This window comes from Apteryx mantelli, chromosome 3 (assembly GCF_036417845.1).
Source record: "Apteryx mantelli isolate bAptMan1 chromosome 3, bAptMan1.hap1, whole genome shotgun sequence".
NCBI classification, from domain to species: domain Eukaryota; kingdom Metazoa; phylum Chordata; class Aves; order Apterygiformes; family Apterygidae; genus Apteryx; species Apteryx mantelli.
In genome coordinates, this window is record NC_089980.1 from 131452261 (window position 1) to 131478940 (window position 26680).

At 41.8% G+C, this 26680-nt stretch overlaps 1 protein-coding gene across 4 annotated transcripts; it reads left to right on the forward strand.

The window, feature by feature from the left end:
* Nucleotides 1–10: 10 nt before the first annotated feature.
* On the forward strand, nucleotides 11–26530 carry UBXN2A (UBX domain protein 2A). 4 transcript variants are annotated; one of them, XM_067294349.1, is made up of 8 exons: nucleotides 7851–7977; nucleotides 8577–8761; nucleotides 10681–10734; nucleotides 12441–12591; nucleotides 14749–14858; nucleotides 16440–16580; nucleotides 21589–21753; nucleotides 24687–26530. In XM_067294349.1, exons 3-8 carry the CDS (start codon nucleotides 10694–10696, stop codon nucleotides 24874–24876), a joined length of 798 nt encoding a protein of 265 aa, XP_067150450.1. In that variant the 5' UTR covers nucleotides 7851–7977; nucleotides 8577–8761; nucleotides 10681–10693; the 3' UTR covers nucleotides 24877–26530. The 4 variants fall into 4 exon arrangements, with proteins under 4 accessions (XP_067150451.1, XP_067150452.1, XP_067150450.1 ...); XM_067294350.1 differs by lacking the exons at nucleotides 7851–7977; nucleotides 8577–8761 and adding an exon at nucleotides 11–316; XM_067294351.1 differs by lacking the exons at nucleotides 7851–7977; nucleotides 8577–8761 and adding an exon at nucleotides 7556–7619 and having other exon boundaries at nucleotides 12456–12591.
* Nucleotides 26531–26680: the final 150 nt, after the last annotated feature.

Below are 26680 nucleotides of genomic sequence, written 5' to 3' on the forward strand. Positions count from 1 at the left end.
CCGCGGCCCCGGCGGCGCCTCGCCCGAGGCCTCTCGGGTCCGGCGGTGCTGGGCAGGCCGCTCTCGGGCTCCGGGGACGCCGCGCCTCGGCAGGCAGCCGGAGCAGGACCGTGCGCCTCGGTGAGGAGCGAGCGGCACGGCGGGAGCGGGGCTCGGAGGTGCCAGAAGCTGCCGCGGGGCCAGGGGCGACACGAGCTCGCGGCCCCTCACCCGGGTAGCGGCTCGTTCGAGTGAGTGACGTGACGCCTTCTGCAGATCGATGTATCCCAGGCGTAGGATTCCCACCATTTTTTGTGGAAAATTATTTCACAGCCTGGTGAGTTTCGCTGCTAAGAAACTTCTTGATAGCCAGGCTATCAGGAATGCGCCCTTGCTTTGCCTGCTGTCCAGGTCGCAGATAACAGCCTCTGTAGCCTCAGCTTGTATTTCATGTTTATTGCTCAGTACTTGGGAAGCTTATTCTTCTTATTTGTCTCCCTCCTTTATTCAATAATCTCATTTTAGGGAGAAGAAACATGGTATCTATTACAGAACACTGGATGCCTAAGAGCTTTTCAGACTATTCATAAACAATAATCCAATCCGTTTTCACTGATGAGCATTGGGAGCAGTGAGAATCACTCCTCTCTCACCACAGGTTGTTGCCTTTCATTAAACTTACAACTATTACAGTGTGCATAAGCCCCCAAACCCAAAACTGTGTAACAGGAACGTAGCTTAGTAATGCAAGTATAAAGCTCTGAGCAACAAAGCCTCTGCCTTTAATTTTTACACTTGTTTGGCATTCCTGGGCAAGTTATTTCAGTGCTTTCTTCTTCTCTGACAAAAAAGAATAGGATAATAAAATTACTGATCACAAGGCTCAGGCTCTTAGGCTCAAACAAGGTTTATCAAAGTGTTTTTATTCTTTAAAGGTAGAAATTGAAAGAACAATGGTAAAGAACAATAAATGGAAAACCTGTTATTTTGTTTTACCTCCCACATCTTGCTTTTCAGGAAAAGCATGGTAGAGCATATAAATAAATAAATAAATAAATAATGCAACTATGCCATTAGGATATTTAATAAGAAAATGGCCTACTCAGATTTCCAAGTAAACATTTCCTTACTGTGTACACAGATAAACTTTCATTTTTATGAGATAGTCCAAAATACATTGTGTTTTGGGCATGGAAATTAGGTTCTTTTTCTCATTTTACATTCTTTATTTAGAGCTATTAATCCTTATTAGCAACATTACTTCATATCCTGTTGAAGAATCTACAGGGTCTTTCAAAAGTATTAGCTGTTCTGCTCAGTGAGATTATTTTGTTACATTTATATCCTTTTATTTATTCATTTATTTGTTTATGCTTAATGGTTATGAAAGGGTGTTGCCATTTCACAGACTTGTAGGCTAAAAAAATAGTTTCATTAAAAACCTACAGTTTTTGAAAATGATAGTTGGAAACCACTTTCCTTTTATCCTTGAAGAATTGGACTAGAAGGAAACTGCAGGAGGCTGTCCCTTACCAGGTACATTGAGGGAAACGAACCAGGAGAGAAGCTGGCTGAGAAGAGTTAGTATCACAGCCATGATGACAGATAATGTACTCTTTAGTTCTGTCCTGTTATACTGATAAGCAATGTAATTCAGATATTGAGTCCTAATTCTGTTTGTCTGAAAACAAAAAATAATACATTGATCTTCAAGTTTTTTGTCTGCATCACAAAAATCTTATCCCCATTTTGGAAAAGCAACAGATCAATTTGTGGCCCAAAAAAGGGCCCAGATTGCAGTTATATTGAATGTCATAACTCTGGATTGTAATGCATTGGCAAGACTGTTTGGGGAAACTTGCATAACATCTGTTTGCAACATGCCTGATTCAAACCAGCACTCCCCTTTTCATGAACACTGATGACTTTTTATAAGTAAAATAAACTTTATCATTATGCAAGCAAATTGATTTTCTTGGGTGCCTATCTAAATCTGCCTGAAGCAACAGAAAACCCACAACATAAAAGCTATTTATTTTATGTTTACTAAATATTTTGACCATACTTGTGTCCTTTTTTTTAATGTTCTGATCTCATTCCTGTGAACCCTTCTCAAGTGAGTACTCTTTATGACGCCGGAGGGATTACTCTTGTAGCAGGACTGATGTAGTTAAAAATCCCCACTCACTGCTTTGAACGTTTTTAATGTTTTATTCCCATTATGTTAGCATAGCGGGGAACATGTAAAGACATGCTTCATTTTGGATGTTTACTCCATTGATTGTTTTTGGCAGATGGTTTTATTTTCAGGTTTCTTAGTTGTCTTGTTACTCTTACAAGGCACGGCTAGTTATTTTGACTGAAACAGCTTTCAGCTTTATAGAGTCTATGTAAGCTCCATCGCCATTTTTAGTACTGACAATATAAATAAATCATAAATAACAAGGTTTGCTTGTTAGTTTTGTTTGTTTTTTGTTTTAAATAAAAAAGATCTTAACATAGGATTAATATTTTATATCACACATACTAAGAGATTTAAATGTGGTTTAAGAATAAAAGATTAAGCACTGTAGAAATGGATTTAGAGTAATTTCCCTAATCCAAGAATTAACTTGTTGCCATTTTTCATATCTGTTGCTTGTTTCAAGTGTCATAAAGAAAGAGAACAGAATTAACAACACATTTTGACCCTCTTCACTCTCTATGCAGCTCTGGGGAGAAAAAAAACACTATAAAAACTCTTTGAGTAGAGAAAGACAAGACAATAAAGAAAGAAAAAGGAAAAGGATTGGAGCCACATTGCACTAAATATTACATAAAAATTTTGTAGGGCTCATTTCCAGTAAGATTCAATTTGAAGATCTGTAGTTTGGTCTTACAGACAGATGTCTAAATGCTTCTGAAAATAAATGCCATTGGGAAGGACTAAGTTTCAAAGGAAGCCAATTTATAATAAAGGCTGGAGCTTACCCTTAAAAGGGTGTTCAACACCCTTTTATCTCCAGTTATTCAGAAAAGAAGATGAAAATATCTGAAACATATATTAAGAAAAAGCCAGAACATCTGCCATGGCAGGTATAGCACTAGGTAATTGGAAAACCATGAAAAAGTACTTGAGCAAAAGAATCCCTTCCATTAAACAAGACTTGGGGAATTAAATCTTATTAGGACTTAGCAACATTAAAAAAAAATCAAAAATGACCTAGGATAAGGAGGGATGGAAAGCCTTGTTTGCACCACAAGTAATATTTGATGGCACAAGAAATATTTGGAGATAGAAGATTTTGTTGCCACCTGTCCATTTTACAAGGAAATCGGGAGCAGATTATAACAGAAGAAAAAGTCCTGCATCCCGTATTCAGGATGTTAATAGAGTTTCACCATAGTAAGGACCAGAGGGCTTTGTTCAGTGAGTTCCCATTTGCTCCAATCATGGGCAATTTACCAGAGATTACTTTGAAATATCTCTGAATAGCTGTAACATTCCAAAGAATGGAAATCAAATCATCTTTTCAGGACTCTATTTATAAGCTCTTGGGTGCTCCTTTCTGACATGCTGTCAACTCATCTTGGTTTCAGCTGAATCTTGAAGTAAAGAGGACTCACAAGAGATCCCGTTCTTGTAAACCTGCTTTAAGTCCTTTCCTGAGAGGATCTTAGGAAATTCAGATTGTATGGTTTCTCCTTTAAGAACTGTCCACTGGGAACATATGCGCATGGGATACAAGTTTGGAAATGTCAAGCAAGCAGTGTCCAATAGTCAGGACTGGTATCACCTTGAACTTGAAGACATAAAGTGACACAGCCACTCTCCCAAGCATTTTGCAATGTTATTGAAGATGCCACATTATCTGAAGACTACCATTATCATTTAAAAATGCAGATGTTATGTTTTAGAATTAAATAGTCAGTTTAATCCTGTTATCAGCCCCAAAATCTCAAGATTATGTTTTCCACGCTACAAGAGATGATATCACTGCAAATTGAAGCAGTAGCAGTATCAGAGAGTAGATTTCTTAGATGACATTAAATGGGAGTGGTAAGATTTACCTCCTAACGTTTCAAAATCAGCTTCATATCACATCTAGCCATTAGCTTCCACAACATTTTTTCTCTGGCGGTAAGGTTACAATAGATCGCCTTTCTAATACTAAGAATTGTGTGAAATTCACTGGCTGATGATATTGTAGGCCAGGAAATCCGTTTGGTCTGTTCTTTACTATCATTCAGTGCTGCAAATTGCTTCCATCCTGGACAAAAGTGGCAAATCATCTCACTTGCTGTTTATGATCATTAATCATAGGAAAGTAGTACCACTAGCCTGTTACTGTGCTGGGTGATGCATAGCTTTGCAGTAAAACAGACCCTGTCCTAAAATGGCTGCAGTATGAACAAGCCTTTATTAAACGCATCTGTATAGATAGGCATTAGGAGCGTAGGAGTGCAAAATGACTTGATAAAGGTCACGTGTGAAGTCTGTGTCAGAAACATTACTTGCTCATATATCTCCCTAGTCCTCATACACAATCATAGCTTTAGAGAATGTGCCTTCTTGCTATGAATCCAAGAACTATCTCATAAGCTACAATACTATCTCATCATTTCATTTAAAAGTATGTCTTTGTTTTGGGAATCACACCGTATGTTATTTCCAAACACATTTGTTATCTGGTACTAACAGCTCAGACTCTCTTGAACTTTTTGTGGTTTCATGCATTCCCTGCTACTTTTTAAATTTAAGCTGTATTCACTTCTCTTGTGAAATTACAGTGCAATTGTCCAATAGCGTGTGTGGACACTTCCTTCATTGCACGAGGGTAATTCCCTCCTCATGAATGCTGATTCACCCAGCATCTCCCACAAAAGCGATGACTCACTTTTCCATTGCACTGCTAACTTTCCAGAAACACTTATTCCTCAAGCTCTTTCTCCCTGTGTGGCAGCCTCCAAGGTTTAACATTCCTGCAAGGAGTATGTGGGAAAGGGACATTGTGCAGAGGAATGTGCTGTCTTTGTCAATGAAATTTCTCAGTATGGAATAACTACTCTGTATCCCTGTTTATTTTACAGTCTCATTTCCCTCCCCTTCTGTCAGAGCTGTATGCATACACATATATTACTGCAAAGGCTTCAGGCAACAACTACTGTCTCAAGGTCAATATAGCTGAACTGTTGATGTTTAATTATAGGTAACTGATGCTTTCTTCTGGAATGGGTTAACCTTGTTGAATATATAGTTTAAAAACACCCCTTCAAAATTAATTTTCTGCTTGTTTTTAGATTCACTACTGTGCACTGGTCCTTCTCTTGACAGGATGGGTGGTGACAGCTAAAACACTGCTTTACTTTGTCAACACTGAGATTCCCTCCTACATTATAAAACAAGCTCAGGGGTTGTTATTATCTTCCACACCAGTGCATCTGATCCCTCATGACCAAGGGGCATGAGATGGTTGTATTCATCTTATGAATACACTGTTATAGTTTTTTCAGTGAACTCATTCTGGGCTGTTTGTTTCTGTTCACCACACAGAAAAGAACAGGACCAAAAGAAAAGGACCATTTGCTTCTGTTCATCTTGTGTACTGTTTTTTTACCAGAGAATAAGCTGTATGAAATGTGAAGAGTCTAAAAGGATTTTAGTGAAGTCTTGACTGTGACAACACTCTAACTTGAAAATTTCCAGCTTTTAAGAAAAACTGAGTTTCTACGTTATACTGAAGTTTAAGAAACAGTAATATTTTCCTTACATTTTCTTACTCTTATGCTTGTCGATAGTTTTGCTAAAGGAAAAGAGCTGTACTTAAAAGAGCTGTTAAGGAACCGATAAACTCAACACTGATTCCCACTGTAGTAGGTCAGCATGTCCCCAGTTGTACTCTGATTTTCAGTAATAGATATAATCTTCTAAATCAATACCTGATTGCAGTTCAGAAGCCAGCATCATTACACCAGCTATGTCCAGTCTTGATGCCTTCTATGCTTACTTTTGGGTCTAAAAATCCTTGCAGAAAGGTCTCAAAAGCAAAGGTTAAGCATATTATTGAACTTCTGTGTTTAATGAAAGGGGTCCAATGTACTTAAAATGTTGAAGGAAAATATGAAACAGTCCAGCACTGCAGAACAAGCTTCCAAAGTTTTACATGGAGCTACGTAAATTCCTTAAACTTTTCAATAGTGGTATGAGATGGTTGTGATAAGCTGTAGATATATAAATATATAACACACTTAGTGGGATCAAGAAGTAACGCTTGTAACAAACAAGTGACTTCGATTTAATGAAATTATTTAGACCATGAAAAAAATAAAATCAGGGAAAATAGAACCTCCAAAATCTGTATTTTGAAAAGTGAGACACCTTACATTTTGCACCAAAATAAAAGGCAAATATCTGTCCTATTTGCAGAGAAGATGTGGAGGCATACGCTCTGATTAGATCTCATTCAGCTAAAACTTCATGATTACTGCAAATTATCCTTCAGAAGCTTTAGTGTATTGTGATGTACAACACCACAAGGAAGAGTAAATTATAACTGCCAAATTAAGGGCCAGATTTCACTCCTTTTGCCTTCACTGACTCAAGATCTTATTTCATTCATATTTTTGAAGAATATGATTTTAGTTGTTACAACGGATTACAGAAACAGGTCCCTAAAGAAGAAAACATTCAGTGAGATATTATCTTTGCTTTTAGAATTCTCTCTGATCGCACTTGTTAATTCACAGCGGCTCTCCTATTAATTAACGTGAATTACCTAGTTGTGGCTGTTCAATTTAGGTTAATTCTAAACGTTTGACAGTGCATCGCTAATTATTGAGAAGCCTTATTACAAGGCGTGCAGGTGCGAGCCGGGACTCCCAGGAAATCCCCGCTTCCGGTGACGTTCAGCTCCGCGCAGGGCCGCGCTCGGCAGCCTGCCCGCCCGTTAGTTTGGGTCGGGCAGCTCCTAGCATCGCCGCCTCGTGCGGCGCGAGGCCTCCGCACAACCGCTCTTCTAACGCGCCACCGCTCGTGCCTAACGAGCGCCTCCGGCGTGACGAGGCCTTCCTCTTCCCCGAAGGGCCCCAGGCGGCCCGGCCACGCCGCGCCGTGGCGGCGGAGCGGGCACGGCCGCCGGGCAGGACACCGGGCCCCTTCGCCGCCGCTGCGGGCCCCGGCTGAACGCAGCCCTGCGCGTCTGGCCCGCTCGAGGGGCGAGACGGACCCGGCCGCAAACGGCGCCCTGGGCGCCCAGCCGGAGCCGCGTGAGAAACCTGCCCCTGCAGCCAAACGCGCAGGTCGCCAGGACCCTGACAGGAGAAACAAGCGCCCGGCGGGGGACAACGGCGCCGCGCAGAACTGCGCGAACCGGCGCCGCCGCTTGGCACCGGGCCCCACCGAGCCCCCCGCTTTGCGGCCGGCAGCGCCCTGCCGCGAGGGGCCGCGGCGCCGGTGGGTCCAGCTCCCCCGCTCCGGGCGGGAACCCCGTCCCCTGCCGTCCGCGGCCGCCCCGCGACATGGCCGCCGCCGCGCCGCCCCGCGGCCGGGGGGGGGGGGGGGCGGCGTGCGCGCGTGCGCGGTGAGGCGCGGGACGGTGGAGCGAGTTGGCGCGGCGGGCGGCGCCTGGTTGCGCGCTGTGGGGGCCGCGGCGGCGGCGCCGGTGAGTTGCGGCGGGGGAAGGGGGGCGGTGCGGGGCGCTCCGGCCGCGGCTGGAACTTGTGCCCGGCCCCGCGGAGTCGGGGCGGCGGGGGGGCTGAGCCTCCGCGGGGCGCCCCGGGCCGCCGCCGAGGCCGCTCGCGGGGGCCGCGGCGTCTCCTCGCGTCCGCAAGCAGCTCCGCGGGGCCGCCGCGCTCGGGCAGCCGCTGCGGCAACGGGCGCGGGGCCGCCGTGGCCTGCGCCGGGCCGGGCCGGCAGCTCGGCCGCTCGGGTAACTTTGCGCCGGAGCCCTCGCTGAAAACCGGGGGTCTTTCCCAAAAGTCGCGGTGCTCCTCGCTCGCCGGAGCGGAAACGTCGATTCCGTGAGTTTTACCAGAGCGCGTCCGCCAGGTGCGGGCTGCTAAGCCAGATCCTCCTGGGGTTATTTTCTTTCCCGGGCACCTGCTGCCTGGCGGCGGCCGCTCGCTTCCTTGTCGCCCGGTGCCGCTTCCAGCCGTGTCGGTAACGTCCGGGGCTGCGGCGCTGGGCGCCGCCGCTCTGACTAACTTCCAGCCCGGGAGGCTTCGCTCCCGCCGGAGTCAGCGGGCGTTAAACCCGCCTCGGTCTGACGTCCCGGCCCGGTAAAACACGGAGAGCATCGGAGCTAACTTCTCACTTTGAGGTTTTTTTTCCCTAGCGTTGCAATTCCTGGGCGCGTGGGCTCTGCTGATGACGCACAAAATTTTCCCCCAAAACTAAGGCGCCAGCCGCTGCGTGGGTGAGAGGTGCTGGCGTCGCGGGCCGAGGCCCCGTGGGCCCAGCGGCCTTCGCGGGCCGAGGGGCAGCGGGGAGAGGCCGGGGCTCCCCTGCCACCCTTAGCAGGCGTAGCTGCGGCGGGCGCTGACACCTTCAGCTTTTCCCTTTGATTAATTTGATTTCCACCGGCAGAAAGTTCGCAATTCAGTGATACTGTTTATCACAGGGGGAAAAAAAACCTGCCCAAACTCCTGACGCTTTGTTTGATGTCTGGGGGTGTCTGCCAGAAGTTGGCCGGGGAATGTGTTTGTGCTAGCTGGGCGGGCTCGTCGAGCCGAAGGGCCTGCGCCCTGCTGCTGTGGCGCTCGTCCAGCAGCGTCTCTGCCCGTGCAAATCGCGGTCTCCTCATGGGTGAGTTCAGAGGTTTTTTGGTCACAGTAAACATCAATATGCTCTATAATCTGGCTTCTTTACCTTGATGTATGAATGCGAACAATACTTTTAAACGTAATTGCTGTTGTGCTTTAGAAGGGGAAGTGGCTTTCACAGCTGACCAGTTTTGAATAGCACTCCTGCACGTTTGAGGCTGGCCTAACCTAGCAAAAGAATTAATTTGAAGACCGGCTTCGTTGTGGCTCTGCCTCTCTTAACAGCTCTGATGACAAGTCACAAAGAAATCAACAAAAGCAGGTGGCTGGAGGTGGCCCTCGTGCCTTTGGGACGTTTAAATAGTGCAAGATCAGAAGAAATGCATGTTAATGCAAAATGCTTTGTGCTGCAGTGATAAAACTTAATTGGGAGAAGTTTAAAAATATATGTTTCTTAAGCACTTTTAAATTCATTATACATACTTGATACTAAAAATGAATGTTTTCAAAGTGCAGGTGCAGAGTCCCAAGTGCAGAGATCAGATATGGTTACAAGACCATCATGTATCAGCACAGGGTTGCCAAAGTGTAATGTTCTGGCTAAACACTTGTAAAAGCAGGAGGAAAAAAAGGCTGTACCACATCTGTGTAATATGTCAAAGATACGCTAAACAGTGTTTTGACCTAATGCATAACAGAACCAGTTAAATTGAAGGCTGCCTAAACTTTAAAACCTATGATGGTCACATGGAATGAATGAATCTTTGTGGTTGTTATGGGGAGTTTCTGAAGGCTTACCTACGTTTTTACAGAAAGTGTCTCACAAGGATTTAGCTTTCAAACATGAAAGGATATCAAAACCAGTCTCCTGAAGAACATAAATTAGTACCGAGTAACTGAATGTTCATATCTTTTTTTTCAGGTGTTATACTGAATGTTGTTTAACTTCTGCATCATCTGTTAAGTCAGATGGCAAGAGCATTTTTTATTTATTTTAGTCTTGCTATGCAGACTTTTTTTCCAGGAGTATGGTGGATGTCACTGTTTAGTGACTACTTATTAATGCCCATGCGTAATATGACTTAGTCCCAAACCCGCCAGGAGCAGAGCATCTTCTGTGTAACCTGTGCCAAGCAATCCTCAGGGATAACTCTTTAAACACAGTTGCAACTTAAAGTATCTTTTCTCTTGTGCCCTTTAAGGTGCTGTTTGTTTTGTGGGTCTCTAACTTTTTGTGGCTTTCCATAACTTTTTCAGAGAGCTCAGAAATAAGTGTAATGAGATCAAAATGGCATTCTTTGTTTCTTTTGACTCAGCAAACTAATCTTGTAGTATATTTAGTACTTGCAAATCCAGGATTTTCTTTCTAGCTAAATGGTAGGCCAGAAATGGTAATGCACAGAATGCGGCTTCAGGGAGGCTGAAGCAGTGTGTTGAGGTATGGTAGGGAGAGGGAAAAGGAACCTGACAAATCTTGCGGCTTTGGATAACACGCCCTATTAAACTGAAGGTCATTAGAATTTCTGCCTGCAGTGGCAATGCAGTTTTTCTGCAACTGACTGATAGACAATGTTGCCAAAAATCAGAGGGGTTTACATCATACCCTTCAAAAAAAAAGGAATGTGATCTTTTTTTCCTCACTTAGCATAAGCATGGACATATATTTTATATTTTCAGTTTACTGATTTATTGTGGCATTTATTTTGTACATTTAGGAAAAAGTAATCTGCCTTTTGAATGTCTGAAACTGGTGTTTGGTTCATGTGTCATCAAATTAGAAACTGCAGGAGAGCAAAGAACCATCTGGAGTCTTTGGGTGGGGGGGGTCAGATTTCTGCTTAAAAGTACTATCAACATGGGAAAATCTGTAAACAGTGTTTCAGCTTCAAAAATATGCCAAGTGTGCTAGGCATTTTGTCTTTCTTTTTTTATTTTTTAAAAAAATCTTTTTTCCATAATTAGGAAAATCACCAGAATGAAAGAAGTGGACAACATAAAAACTGTGAAGGACGAATGGTAAGTGCTGCTCCCCCCACACCTTTTTCTCTTGCTTTCCTATAGCTGTTTGTGTCTTGTCATGACTTTTTAAACTTGTATGTCTTTGAAACAGGTAAACTTTCAGCACTGTGAAGAATATAACCATTTTAGGGATGCTATTGAGATGAGATTTGAATGAAATATCCAAGATTACAAGTTGAAATAGAATTAGTGAAGCGTTAATGAAAGAATTGATTTCAAGCTAGCATGTCTTCTGTTTGCTGGTTCCTCACTGCTTAAATAATACAGTTACAATAACTAATACATCTGCTAAAGCAAACATTTCTGTTGCTATTATCCTCCATAACTGAGTTCTTCTATGATTAAACAGTGAAGGACATCTGTAATTAAAGAAAAACGGATTCTTTGTTTGCTTTGTGCACCTGCTCCACATAAACTGAACTTTTCAAGAGGCAGATTGTTGTGTGTAAACATTTTTTGCATATCTGGAATGTTTCCTAGATGCAAGAAGCTGCGCGAACATTTTTACTTAAAATAGAAAGGCAGGCTTACAAATTGCTAGCCCACTGTAGGCCTCCACGTTTAATGTGGAGGTGACAAGTTTTCAGTTATGTTTTTGAGGTATAGTTAGTGCTTAGGTTAATGTTTCAAGTTTCTTTTGTTCTATTAGAAAATTTAAATGAGTACAGCATGCTGTGGAAACTTATTTCACGATGTCATTGAGATTCTGTTTTGTTTAACGATGTTAATCTGCAGGGTTTCTTACTGTTACATAGAGGCAGTGCTAACAATAATAATTCCTTTTTATGCAAACATGTGTAATTACCATTCAAGTAAGCATTGTTCTTCTCAAATTTAATGCAGAGTTTTATGTAAAACTGTTTTTCTTCAAGAGCTAGGATTTTTTGAATTTTTTAAAATAGACTTTTCTGAATTTCCAGTAGAAATAACTCCTGCAGTATTTATCAAAAGCTGCATAATCCTCTTACCATGCAAAGAACATAAACTGAAAGAGAGTCATTCATTCAGGTTGCACATTTCTGTTTTGGTTGGTGAAAAGGTAATAAAGAAGTTGCTGTCACATATTCAATGTTCTATAAAAGACATGGATGATGCATCTTTTTTAATACTCTGCCAGTCTCCAAGATGTTGAAGTCTTCTATTGTATTTCTTCAACATGCTCAAGTGGCGTTGAGTCACTTGTTCTCAGGTTTCTCTAATGTACTTCCAAAAACAGTAATGGTGGTTCCATGATGGTGTTGGGAATGGGAGGGCTTGTTTGGGGGAGAAGTAAATGCTAGGGCAATTTTCTTGTATGTGGGTTTAAAAATTATGGTAAAGGAAGTCACTCAGTATGTCATGAAAATGCTTTAAGGAAAGCTTTTCAGTGGTGTTTAATTAAATGTTTGATGGTTTGAATTAGAAATATGAATTGTCTAACTTTCATTCCTTGCTCTGATGCCAAGTTTAGAAGCTTCTGCTTCACCTTTTCTATTGTCATTCTTTATACTGTGCTTCTGAAGTGCGATTAATAGACATCAGTTAGAGATTCATAAGCCTTTTCCTGAAAAGGCACAGTGCAAAGCTGTACTGGTGTTTTGTAACAACCAGGTTAGTTGGGTGCAGGGGAACAAGCCCTTTGTACCTGTTGGTATTGAACTTCTAGGTTAACTGCTTCTGTTTTCTAATGTGTTTTCTGAAACAACAAAATCATTTTTACTTAGGACTTTGTTTTGCAGGATGTGTAAATCTGGAACCGATGATCAGATTCTGAATGGTACAGAACAAAACTGTGACTATTTTGTCAATAACCTTTTTGAAGAAGCTCAGAAGGTTGGTGCTATATGTATGCCCCCAGCTACAGTCAAGAATCAGGTAGGTGATGAAGAAAAAACACTCGCATTTAACATGATAGCACTGCTGGCAGTACTCTGTGTGGAAGAATGGTTAAGCGAAAAGGGGCATGATCTCTTAGAAGTGAGCAATCCTGTCTTCACGATGGAGGGAGGGCCCCACGTGTATGCGAGCTGTCCTTGAACATTCCTAGACCGTTACAGAAGGGGGAAGGCAAGTAGTGGTAAACAAGTCAAGGAGGGTGCCGACAGACCCCTCCACATGAACAGCAACCTTGCACCAATCATATATCCGCTTTAGGCGCGTGAACAGAGACTGTAAACCAATCATATAGCTATTGCTAGCCCATGCTCTATCGCCTGTCTATATATACTCTGTAACAGCTTGAATAAAGGGAGAACGATCATACTCACATTGAGACTCCATCGTTACTCCGGGTCCGTCTCCCACTCCGACGCTCTGGAAAACAAATGTAAGAATTCCATCAGTCTTATCCAATCCACCTGTAAAGACACACAGAAGTCAGACAGCGATAGGAAAAATCTTTATGCTGTATAATCTGTATAACTTATACTGGTATTGGCTCATGCACTTCTGCTTTATTGGTAAAGAGAGTGGCTTCATCATGGGGTGCAAGAATATTAGAAGTAACCACAAAAGAAATTGTCATATGGAATTCTCTGTCTAAAGTTGTTTAAACAGTTGCAACCTTTTGAGGCATAGGCATAGCCCAGATTTTTCCCTTGCTCTTATTTGTACAGTTGTGATAGTGGGATGTTTAGCATGGCTCTGTATCTCAGTAGATCTGTCCTTTTCTGTTCCTATTTTTCTGTTGCTCTCCAGAGGCTGGGAAGGGACTGGAGAAAGGGCCATGTGGAACAAAAATGTCAAGGAGAAATTTGGAGTGAACACTGTTGAAAACCATGTTCATGGATCCCTGCCTGAGCAGGGGAGAAAAGGAGAGTGGGGAGCAATACCTTAAATCACTGTTCTGAAACAGTGTTCCGTGGCAGTACTTGTGTCAACACCAAAACGGGAGGCTGGTGTGGAATAGTTAGTGCCTGGTAAACTCCCGTACTGGTTCACTGTAGAGGAATCTTCTCATAAGGAGAACCCCCTTCTGCCTGAACTGGTGCCTTGAGACACAAAACTTTTTAAAGGATTTCAATCTTGCTGAGTGCTATATGCCATTTTGACAGATTACCCAACCAAAAGAGAAGGAATTCTGTTCAGCAGTTTGCACATGCTGTGTATTTATGTAGCAATCATCTTCTAACAAGCCAAACTGTGCAAAAATGGGGGGGAAAAAAAAACCTGTCAAGTACTACCCAGCCTTTCCAGCTGAGGTGAATTCTGCATTTGCATGTGCTTCATATGCCATACATGTGGCCATGTATCTGTCAAGACACTGTAATGTCAGGAGTCAGACCTGGATGACCATATGCTTCTTCAAATGGCACAATGTAGAAGTGGGAAGATTTGATCCCAGATCTCTCCCTCTTGTTGAAGTTGGAGAGATTTCAGTGAACAGTGTGAAGGCTGCCTGTTGAAGTAGTAAATGTTCTCTGGCAAAGATAGTGAATTGCTGAGAATTTATTTTTTCATCCCCCTAACACCTGAAGTTTTTTAATATACCCAGAATTTCCAGGGTAACATAAAAATATGACTATCTAAAAGTAAAATTTTCTGATAACTGTTCCTGCTTTTCCTGAGTAAAAGGCTTCTGCATGAATGCTCTCGATGCCCTGTCTTCAGAATGTCCTCCTGAATGGTCAGAGCAAGGCTCTACTCTGATAAAACCAGCTGGATTATGCTGGTGGTTGGTATTCCAACACCAGATGTATGGGCTCTCAAATTAGAGCTCTCGAAGAGTTGCAGCAGGTTGGGATCTTCAGGCTGGGAGGAGGAAGTGTTCCTGGCCTGGGAAAGCATAGTGATGGGGGAAGGTTTATTTCTAACTCTGATTGACAGAAGATACTTGGGAATGTCACTCACCCCTTGCAGCTGGCCCAGCGCCAACAGGCAGAGCAAAACAGATTATAAGTGAGTGTTCTGTCAGTATGTTCAGTCCATGCAGTGGATGGGTTTAAAAACATGGCTTTAAAAACCTAGGGGACTGTTGGTATATCAAGCTGTTCTTACATCAGTGATATAATGAGAATTGTTCTTATTTTACAGGTTGATATAATTATTAAACTTTGGAAAAACGGATTTACAGTAAATGATGGTGAACTTAGGAGCTACACTGATGTTGCAAACCAGCAGTTCTTGAACTCCGTTAAAAAAGGGTACATGAGCTTTTGTGTATTGAGTCAGCCTGTGTTAATATGCTTTGGATAGCACTTTGCTCATGCTTTCAAGCTAGATGAATTTTGACTTAGCTGCTTGGCTTTGCGCTCTGGTAGCACTGCAGGAGTGTAGGCCATTGCCTAAGTTCCTGCAGCGCTAATGGCTGTTTTAACATCAACAGGTTCAGGAGCTTTCTGTTGCAGTAGTGGTACACTTGCTGATGAAATAGATAAAAGCAAGTGTTGGGAGGAGGCACAGCAGGTGCGGTATGAAATACAGAATAAGTCAGAGTGCCTAATAATAGCTACCGCTCAAATGATACGTTGACTAGCAAACTTGATCCCCAAGTGGTTGAGCATTTCTGTTTTTATGGCCCTTGTGCGTTTTCCTGTTACCGATGAAGAGCCTCCGTTAAATGGGCACAGTTGCTGCATGTTACAGAAGTTCTGATCAGCCTTCAGTTTCTTTTTCTAGTGCAAACTTGCGATTTCCATCACTTGTGTGTATGTTGCAATCTTTCCTTAATCCTAATGTTAACAGCTGGCATGCTACTGTAATCTCTAGTATTTGGTGCAGTGTTGCTTTCAAATAGCAGATTGAATGTAGAAACTAGTGTATTTTTGAGCCTTTAATTTGTGGTGTTCTTGCCCCATACAAACAGACTTTTACAGAGAATATAATTTGGTAATTCTTTTATATTTATGTGAAGCAGTTAAGCCCTGTATTTTCAGTCTTCTCCATGCTTTACTAGCCCTTTAAAAATGCTATTTTTACACTATTTTCTTCTATGGATGTCACCTTCGTTGGTTGTGCTAGCAATTAACTGCTTTGTTTAAAGTCCTCTACTTTCTTTGTTTGCATGAATCAAAGACAAGTTTGCTACCCCCTTCCACCATCTGCTTGTGGAAGTGCTAAGTAATTACAAGATGGTTCCTGAATAACTGTTGATGGTGGAGAAGCACCCAGTACAGTCCATGTACCAGCTCAGTACCACCACCCAAAAATGTAGTATCTGCATCAGAGCTCATAAGTGAAGGCATTGCTGTGTTCTGCTTAATGCAAGTAATGCATCCCCAAGGTGATACTATTAGTACACAAGGTGTAGCTATTAGTGATGATCTAATTTTTGAAAAGCTGAAATTCATGTTTATCTATAAACACATATGTTTCTAAATTCAGTCTTTCTCTGTAAAAGTCAAGTATGTTTTCTTTTATCTTACTATGGCAATTAAAAAACTGAACCTACTGCAGCTGTGTCTGGTAATACTAAACTTTTTGCACATTGTGTGGGGTTGTTTTTTTTGTGTGTGTGTTAACTGAGTAAATTTGAACATCATTCAGCAATTCTCATGCTGTCTTTTATTTTTCACTTTCTAGTTAATGTGCAGTTCAGGAGTTTGAAGTTGTTTGTATGACATGCGCTTACTTAGTATAGCTCTTAGTAAATAGTTTTACTTATGAGTTTAAAAACATATAATCCTTATGAGGATAAACATAAATCAGACATTAATCATTAACATATTTTGTGTACTGAAAACTGTATCATAATTCTTTTTGTGATATGCATTTTTTTCCTTAAGGGAACTGCCTTTTGAGCTACGAAAAATTTTTGATAAGGAGGAGGTAGATGTGAAAGTGGAAGATAAGAAAGATGAGGTGTATTTATCATCAAAAAAGCCAATGTTTCATCCCTTTTCTGGACATGGTTACAGATTAGGAAGGTGAGTAGTCTGACATGATCTGTGATTGAGGACTTGAAGCAAACTATACCTACAGTAAAGGATTATGTGATAATTAGTTTGGAAGGGACCTCGGGGGTCTCCAGCCAACCTCCTGCCCAAAGCAGGGTCAGCTGTGGGTGGAGTCAGCTGAGGTTGTTCAGGGTTTTATCCAGTCAGGTCTTGAAAACCTCTGAGGACAGTGACCGCCCAATCTCTCTGGGCAACCTACTCCAGTGCAGGACTGTCCTCATGGGGGGAAAAGATTTGCTTTATACCCAGTCCAAACTTCCCTTGTTTCACTTTATTTCCGTTGTCTCTTGCGGCTCCCTCCTCCTGATGACCTCCTTGTGAGTACTGACAGGCTGCTGTTAGGTGCCCCGAGCAGTCTCCCACCCAGACTGAGCAAACCCATCTTCCCCAGCTTCACACGGCAAGTGCTCCAGCCTTAACCATCTTGGTGGCCCTCTGCTGAACTCGCTCCAGTTTATCTGTCTGTCTTTTATTTGGGACAAAATTGCAATGCGGTATCTAGATGTGGTCAAATCAGTGCTGAATAGATGGGGTCTTCGGTTCCCATAATCTACTGCCCGTGCTCTTGTTAATACAGGCAGGATGCTGTTGGCCCTCTCTGCTCAAGATCTAAACGTTAGCAGTACTTTCTCCAAGTGCTGTTTCCTGTTGAAAGGCTTTCAGTCTTCTATTCTGCAAGTTAACAGAAAAGAACCTTTAAAGCTGTACGCACAATATTTTGTGTGAGAAAAGGAGAATATGACATTCTCATAAAAGGAACTGAATAAGTAAGAGGGTATTTTTGCATTCTATTAGAATTTTTTAGTATTTGACCATATGTTTATTGCAGTAACTTTTTAGCATGTTATACTGATCACCCCTCCTTTATTCCATGCTTCTCTTACGGGTGGAGAGGGCCAGTCACTAATGCCAGTGCTAAAACTGGACTTGATTTATTACCAAACAGCACTGTGTTTTGGAAGATTGTTGTAGAGGGGCAAGCCAAGAGTTCGCCTGTCAGTCCCTGTGATGTTGCTTGCTCCGGCCAAATAATCTTCCCATATCCCTGTCATGTAAGACTTACGTGCTTTTAAAAGCAGACTTCAGCCTAGGGAACAGAACATAGTCAGTGACAAAGAGTCTCCAGGAAACCTTCAGATGTGGGGCTGCCTTGTGACCCTGCAGACTGGGCCTAGTAGACTGGTGAAACCTCAGGTGAACAGCTTGTTTTGACTAAGTAGAAAAGGCTTGCTGCTAAGACCCAGTGCTGGTGGGGAAGGAAAGTGTGACCTGGGTAGGAAACGAGGAGGAGGGGAGAAGATGGTAATGTGCAGAGTAAGAGACTGATACGGCAAAGGATGAATGGTTCTAGGCTGCCTTAGAGAAATCGGTATCTGTTTCATCAGAAAGTAGTGTGTTGCACAGTCCGCTCAGTTGCTATATGCCTGGGTAGATAAGGTCAGTAGAGAAAAGCTTCCCATGAGGGGCAGATAAGGTGAGATGAGATTTTGCAAGTCTTGCTTTTGGTAGCAGCAAAATTCTGAGCAAACGAGGGTCAAGAATTTAATATTATTTCATCTTCAAGTAGACAGGTATACAGCAAAAGCAAAAAGAGATCTATGAATGTGCTGGGTTTCTGCTGCTGACTTCAGTACTAAATGGCAGGTTGTTCAGTTGCTTGTCTTGCTCTGTCATGCCTACAGCAAGTAGTGATCTTGCTTCCCAGTAGGCAAGAGAGATTCTGGAAACATGCTATTCCATGAATTTCAGTTGGCTGGTTTTGTACACTGAGATGTCTTACAACTTGCTAAGCATATTTGTTATAGACTGGATAAAATGCTTCCCCCCCCCCATTGCCATTCTACTCAGTGATATGTTATCAGAACCTTTTTCTTTAAAGACTAGTAAGTATTTTTGCTGGTGTGGGAAACATGAGCCAGAAGTGCTCTGACTCCATGAACTGTTGCTTGCTTCCTGATGTTAATAAATGTCCATTACATGCAAATGCTACTCTTTCAGCAGAAAAGCTTTGTGGGGAAACAGTAATACTGACTAGTTATAACAAGTTTTCAACTGTAGAACTGCCTTTACACATTTGCATTTGTGTGCTTCAGTTTATGACCTAGACAAAATTCTGTTTATCAATTAAACTTTTTTTATAGTCTCTATAGATTTCCTGCCAGTGCTCCTAGATGGATGGATGATGTGGGTGGATGAACTTTGTAGTCCTTAGATGAATCAGTCTGTTGACTGGCTCATTGTAAGTTCTGTTTGAGGAAAGGTAGAACTAGAATTGATTTATATAAATGTAAAGCTCAGATGAGTTTATTCCTTTTCCCCTATGTTGTACAGAGGAAACAAATGAGGCTTATGAGACTCTTCTAACATACCTTATGAATCTGTTTAACTAAAGGGTATATTTCTTCTGTTTTATGCACCTCTGTTCAGTTGTGTTTAATGGTTTGTGACTATAACAAGACAACCACGTTTTTCTATTAAGCTTAACTATACATTTTAAAGTCTACCACAGAAGCATGTTAATCAAAATATTGACTGAAAGCCCTTGTAGCAAAGTGGACTTGCTCTATAACCTCATTAGGGTAAAACAATGTGTGTCAAGCTTCTTAACTGCTAGTCTGGGTAAGGCACAATACTCTTGGGCTTTTTCTTTTCTGAAAATTGACTGGAGATTCTTATGTCTCTTCAATCATTAGTTTATAAGATTATCAAAAGAAGATGTAAAAGGAATAAGTAAGCCTTTAAAAGGGATGATGCTACTTTGAAGTCAGGATATTGAGACCTGTGTTCTTGGTTTGTGGCTTTAGTCAAAGCTCCCACCACTAGATGGCTTTATCTGTCAGCTCCAAAAGAGCAAAGCTATTAAGTATAGAAACACTTTAAACCTTGGTGAATATAACTCTTCTAACCTTTCCTTGCAGCTTAACTTAACTTGTTGGCTTCAGTTTTATTCCACATGTACTTGGTATTAAAAGGATCATCTCAGGCACCTAGTAAAAATTCCTGAGATGTGAACATGAAAGAGGAGATTTGGTCTGAGAATTACACCAAAATTTGTATCTACTTGAGACAGTCATCTGAACTACCACTGTGGTTGATGGGGCTAAAATGTAATTCAGCCCAACCTAAAGTAGACACCTGGACAGTTGACTGGCTCTCCAGCCTCTGCTGTACTAGAGACAACTATCTTGCACATGAATGCCTACACTTCAGTGTCTCGTTCTGGAACTGAACCTCACGGATCAATTGGCCAACTAAAGCTGATCATTGCTGGGCTTAAGTATGACTTAGACATTTTATTTCTTCTGCTCCCAACATTTGACATCATCTTTCTGGTCCTCAAGCCTTCTTTCCAGCTCTGGAGGACCACTAGGGTTTATTGAATGTTGAGGTTAAACAAGAACAGAAGCAAAGAAGAAATACGGATGTGAGCTAAGTAGATCAGTAGAGGCAGGTGACTAATAAGTAACCTATTGCTGGAGCAGCAGAATGTTTTGCAGATGTGCCTCTTGGAATCTGCTGATTTCTACTTCTTGCTCCCCCGCTGATTTCTATATAATGCAAGGCAGTGAATCCTGTGCCCCTCCTGTGCCTCCAGTCCCAGTGAACATCCCTTATCACTCACCTGGGAATGAGATTCCTTGATTCTCATTCTTTTCGCACAGTTTCAATGGAAGAAGTAAAAAGTGCCTCTATTCTTGGCTGACAGCCTAGAAATTAGGGCGCTTACCTAGATAGTGGATGATTCTGGAATACCTTTTTTCGAAATACTCCAGCCTGAGAAGGACGTGAGCCCAAGAGTCCAACTTCCTTAGGTTTAGTCTTTAACAAAGACTAAATCATTAGTCTTTGGGGTTTTTTTAATGAAAAAGTAGCTATGGTTTTTCTGCTTTATGATTAAACTAGCAAACCTACAGGAGCATAAGGATGTATTGCTGGGGTTTGTTTGTGAAGCAGATGTAATAGTTTTAAGAACTGTTATTCTACAGCCATTTGTTACTGACTCCTCACTCAAGAAACAGTAACAGATAATTTTCATTGCAAAGAGAAAACTTTCCCTGAAACCGCTGTGAAGCACTCGTGTAGTCAGTGACCATGGCTGAGCTGAGAGAAGAAATGGCAGCTCCTTAAATCACTGCTATTGTTTCGCAAGCAAACATCTGGTTATACTTACGTATGCTGAGGATATGCCCGTTGGAGCAGGCCTTATTGATGACTTAAACAGTACATGCCAAACAAGCTTAGTCCTGAAGTGCTAAGCTAAGACATTTCTTCAGAATCAAAATTTTCACTAGTAAATATCCCTAGATATTTTTTTTTTCTTCCCCCCTAAGACCATGCACTTGGACCGAGGTCCCTGTATTCTATCAAGTCCTTTTGTGGACCTTATGGGAGGCTCAGCTGTCAAAAGTGCCTTGGAAACCAAAATCCAAGTGCTGTGTGCATCAGCCTGCGTTTTCACATTAAGTCAGTTCCTCCAACAGATAAATAATGGCTCTAAACTGAAATAGATGATGCTGGGGTCTAAATCAAGGCTAACAACGTTCAGTTAAATTGAATTAGTCTAATCAGTTACAGTGAAAATTAACATTGAGTATGCAAATTTGAAACACACATGAAGGTTTCACCTGTGTGATTAGAGTACAAAAGATGAATGAAGAATCTTCAAACCCTTTCACTTCTCTTGTGTGTTTGTATTTAATCCTTGGGTATTTTTCCCCTCCACCTTGTAAAAAATATTTTCTGTGAACAAACTGAAACTCTTTAGCATGTTGTAGTCTTCAAGAGAAAATACTGACATGTTAAAAAATATGGTAAAAAATCCAACATCTGTGTTAATATTCCTATACTTGTTTAAAAAAAGAAAGTCATCAGTGCACCCTGACTCAGGGTAGAAACCTCCAGAAGCAGTAGTGTGAATGGCGGTTCAAGCTTTCAGGTGACCTTGGAAGGCATAACCTTTTATGGCTTTTCATTTCAGTGCAACTCCAAGGATAATTTCTAAAGTAAGAGATGACCATCAAGAAGCTGACAACAAACGACCTCTTCCTTTAGTACCCTTAAATGATTTGGAGCCTATCACTAGCATCCAGATCTGGTTAGCTGATGGGAAAAGGATAGTTCAGAAATTCAATGTTTCTCACAGGTAAGATTTATTTTAGCACTGTCCTATGTGTTTGCATCGGAACTATTTATCCTATGACACAATAGGTCTCTAAATTCTGTGGGTAATAATTTTGCCCCCCCCCCCCCCCACACACACACACCCTGTGCACTTAACGCTGGAGAGCTGTTCAGCTGTATCTAGAATACTTCCTCTGAAATTTTTGAGAAACTGATGAATTTTTAGTTGACAAGAGGAGGGTGTAAGAGGAACCTGGAGTGACCTTAACTAGTTAGTGCATAACTGTAGTTAAAAATCTGCCCAGGAAATTTTAGGGCTTCCTTGTAGCTTATTGCAAGTTAAGGTGTATATATATATTGCTCATTACTGGAGGAGGCAATTCAGCAGAATTCTTGCACAGCTTTCAGGATGACAGATATCTCACAAAATGACTACATCTGGGGCAAATCACTTAATGACTAGCTTTTTTTTTTTTTTTTTTTTGAGTGTAGACTGCACCACAGATGTTGAATTTTAGCAAATCCACTTGTATCCCTTCCAGCATGCAAAGGGAACTGGAGGATGTGACTTAGATTTGAGCCAGAGGAACCTCCAGGGAGGGACAGAGTCAGTGCATTAAGCAGGGGAGGTTATTCACCTACATGTCAGTCCTGTCAGCAAGGACAGAATAGAATGCATCTAGTATATTTAATTCTCATTATTAAAACTTCCAGTTCCCCAAAGAGGCTTGTAAATGGGGATAAAGTCAGAAAGTGTCAGCATAGCATATATATATGCTGGAACTTTGAGAAGGTGGGATTAACTATTTAAATTGTAGAGCTACTGCCTTTAAAGACCTTTCTCAAATTTGTAATTTGCTGCCCCGGTACTGCAGTCACATAATATTGAAAGGACATGTTGCCTGTTCTGCTCTCCAAAGCAATTTAAAGTGATCATAGGTTTAACGCAATCTAGGCTGCTGTTAGGATAAACTGGGTATGGCTTTGTGTCTGGTCAGAAGGAAAGCATAGCAGTTGCAGGCTAATGATTGCAACTTTTTTCCGTAAGTAGTACTGCTTTGTTACTGTTACCTCTAGAGGCCTCAGGTGTGAACTGAAACACTTGTGATGTACTGCTGAAGGTCAGTTGCTATTTTGATTATAAATCCGTAAGTGGAGGCCTTACTACTTTTATTATTCCAAGTTTGCTTTCGTCTTTGTGGTAAATAATAGTATAAAAAGCTGCTAAGTGCTCTTGGAGAAAACAAGCCTGACATAAGCTGCCTTGCTGATGTGATGCTCTTTTTCTAAAAAGCCTGCAATGAATATTCCATGATAACGTATATTCTTGCCACGGGACCGTCATGCTTCTGGGCTGTATGTAGTATGTGTCTATGGCCTAATAAGAAATAGGAGGAAATCCTTGTAGGGTAGAGAACCTCAAGCATTACGATTGCAAGTATGGCAGTAATATGCTCCTTTCAGTGGGAGAAGCAGAAAACGGTCAACTATTTGTTAACCAAACTGTAGCATGTAGTATATATATTGCAGTGCCTGGGCAAAAGGCAAAATGGTTACTTCTACCCTTTCATAGGTGGAATGTGTATATTCCGCATAAATTCATGCTTTGGATGAGTTTAAATACTGACGAAAGCATGGGAGCAGAAGTGCAGGTAGCATTGCAATACTGCAGTATGGGGAATTGAGGAGATCACTGGAGTGAAACTACTAGCGGAGCAGTTCTGTAGGGATAGCACACACGCAGCTAGGTCCCAAATCCAGTTCTGTCCCCTCTTGAGGACTTGCCACGTTACTGTGACTTTGCAGCGTGGGATATGGAACCTAGAAAGGGATTTGCTCATCCTAAAGTGGATATCTGAAGGCTAATCACCTGAATATCTCTGGGGACTTGATGAGCTTTGACATCTGCAGATAGACACCTGGAAGCATAAGTGCCTAACCAAAAATTAAATCCTGCTCCAGTTATTTCAGGCAGTAGGCTCCTAAGACCAAATACTGTTTCTTGATTGAGACCTGTATGCACAGGAGTTAGGCACTGGCTGTATCTGTCCTACTAAGTGTGGCCAAGGCATAGGAACTTGGTCATCTGTGCTGCTAAACTGTTAGAACAGCTTTTACCCAGGCCACCTAGCGTTCTCCCAAGCAATACCCAAACTCGGTTCAGGAGTTAGACTGTGGACAGTTCCTTGTAGGCAGTAAACCCTGGGAGCTACCTGATTCGTGGGGGAGAGGAAGGATGAATTTAAAAATTTGCCTGTGGCCAGACTCTGCCAGTTGGCCTCAGGACCAGAGAATGGGCATTGACGCCATTTAGTTTACTGATACAGATGTATCCTGTCATCTTCATTTTCTAATCAAATTGGTCACTCCTGACTCTTCCTTGTTACCACAAAACCTGCCTTGCTTGTTGTCCCAAGGTTCTTTAGAGATTCAAGCTGGCTATTAAGGGGTAATGAATTCACTACTGCTCCTGCTTTGGTAGGACGAGACTATATTTAGACTTAATATTTGGGCAAGCTTTGCAAACCTTTATTTTTATTATCGTGCTGCTACATACACTACACACTAGAGACTTGCTTATTCTGGCTCATGGTTATAGAGACCTCAGATAAGAGCTCTGCCAGCTGTTAAGAAATGGGGGCTTGTGTTACTGCCATGTGAGCCACAGTGAGACATCTGGGTACCTGGAGCAAAATGCGCTCATCTTTTCCCCTTGGGATTGCCCTAAGAACATGTGAACCTTGGTCCTCCCTCTCAAGTGGTCCAGGCACTTCAAGATACCCCTTCTGTATTCCTCCACGTCTGTCTCCTCAGTGGTTTATCAGAAACCTGGGCCATCAGCTGCTGTGTGAAATGGGTGTCTCATTCTGTTCTTGAGGTGGCTCTGTGTATTGTGCGTATGTTCTGTGTTGGGATTTGAGCACTTAATGATGAGTTTTCTTTTTCTCTTCTCAGAATAAGCCATGTCAGAGACTTCATAGCAAAATATCAAGGATCAGAGGGAAGGGTTCCCTTTACACTGACTACTTCTCTGCCCTTTCAAGAGCTGCGGGATGAGACACTCACACTAGAGGAAGCAAAGTTGCAAAATGCTGTTGTTGTTCAGAGACTTCAGAAAACAACTGAGCCTTTCAGACACTCGTAGTGAAAAAGCACCTGAGAGTGACTGTAAAACTGCTGCTACATCTAAAGGACATCTCAAGAATGAGCAAAACAACGCAATCAAAAGCACGAGTACAAATTAGATTTTAACTGGCTAAAAGCTACACACAGACAGAACTAGACAAAACCAAAAATGTAACCAGCAATATGTGGATGCACTATGATCCTCACATAGCTGCACTCTCAGCAAAAAGTGTGCTGTGCTATAATCTGCTATAATAGAAGTATTTTTTACTCATTTCTGTGGTCAGAGCCTGGCTATAATGTAGCAGAGGTAACTGTACAGCAGGGTCCTCCTTAGAATTTCCTTAGGTAGAAAGCTTTGCTAGCCTGTCCTTTAAGGAGTGTCTAGGTGAAACGGTACTACTCTAAGACTTTACTACTACTAATAGCACCTTGTAAGGAAAACATTATTTATTTTTGCACTTTGGACTGAAATGAAACTAAACTGGCTGGTTTCACTTACTTTTCAGTGTAAGCTGCTTCAGTTTGCATTCTTCTTACAGTAACATTTAGGCAACAGATGCTGCAGGGAAGCTCACATTTGAACACTTAAGTAACTTGAAAATATTCTTCAATATCAATATCTTTAGGATTTAACTTCTACAATGTGAATGTTGCATCAAGTTTTCCCATGGTAGGTGCACGTGTGAGAAGATAGAATTGAGGTAGTCTGGTGCATGCTGCATATGAAGTGCCTCAGTGTAAGGCATTGTTATTACTAATGGTTGAAGTGATTTCTGCCTCTCTTACGTTCTGCCACGGGTATCTTACAGGGTGATGTTAAACTACCTAATTCACTAGAAAGAATAGAGATCTACTATTAGCCTTTTCTCATGTAAGCTTCAGTTTTTCTGGAGTTTACAGGAGCAGTGGCTTAGAGGAATACAGTTTCTGTATTTATATATCCATTTCTGTCCTGAACCAGCCAGCTGTGGGGCGCACTGAGTGCATGTGCCCATGTTTCAGAGATGTTTAAAATCTTTATTTGGAAGTCAAGGTTTCTCCCTCCCTATTACCCCCCCCCCCCCCTTTTCATCCAAGTCTTATTTCGCCATTCATGTTTTTGGGGTATAGGATTTGGAGCCAACCACTCCATATTTTGCTGAAGAAGAAATCAACATAAGGACTAAATATCCTGAACATTGTACTTGCTATACAGTTGGCAAGAAAAGCTAAGTAGCACACGGGTTTGTGAATGGAACTGGAGTCTCTGGATAAGACTCTGCCTGGGGCCTTCAATGAACGCTAACTAGTTTATGCTACCTGCACAAATGTTGTTGTACTTCCTCTGCATGGCTACCTGGAAGATGGGTTTGGGGTTTCCTGGTTTTGTTTTAAATAGAAGATGACTTACTGGAGTGACTTGAATTCTTTCCAAAACTCCTGTTACTTCAAACAAGGTACGCACTTACTTCATTCATAGGGTTGTAAAACCATATATTTTGCTTCAGCATCTCTCCTGGCCCATATTAGGGCAATTAATGAATGTCAACTGCACAAATATCTATTCAATGTACTCAAAAAGCAAATCTCTGAAAACTATGCAGTTTTTAACAGTTTATAGCAGTGAAAACAGTTGCTGTGTCATTCATCTTTATGTAGCAAATAACACAACTAAATTTTGCTTGCTCTTACGCTGACTCCTTTATTATATGAAAAGCCTACCAGATCTCTAGTAGTAGGACTGTGGGTGCAGTCAAATACACTAGCAAAACTGAAGAGACAAATCATGTAGAGATGCAGCTTCAGTTCTTACTTTGCAGAGCTTCCTGAACAGTGAATTT

What these genes read in the sequence shown, in the direction of transcription:
- UBXN2A (XM_067294350.1), top strand. Translation starts at nt 10,694, where the DNA reads ATGAAAGAAGTGGACAACATAAAAACTGTGAAGGACGAATG. An exon ending in CATGGTTACAGATTAGGAAG is followed by an intron (nt 16,581 to 21,588) that starts GTGAGTAGTCTG and finishes TTTTCATTTCAG; the next exon opens with TGCAACTCCAAGGATAATTT. An exon ending in AAATTCAATGTTTCTCACAG is followed by an intron (nt 21,754 to 24,686) that starts GTAAGATTTATT and finishes TTCTCTTCTCAG; the next exon opens with AATAAGCCATGTCAGAGACT.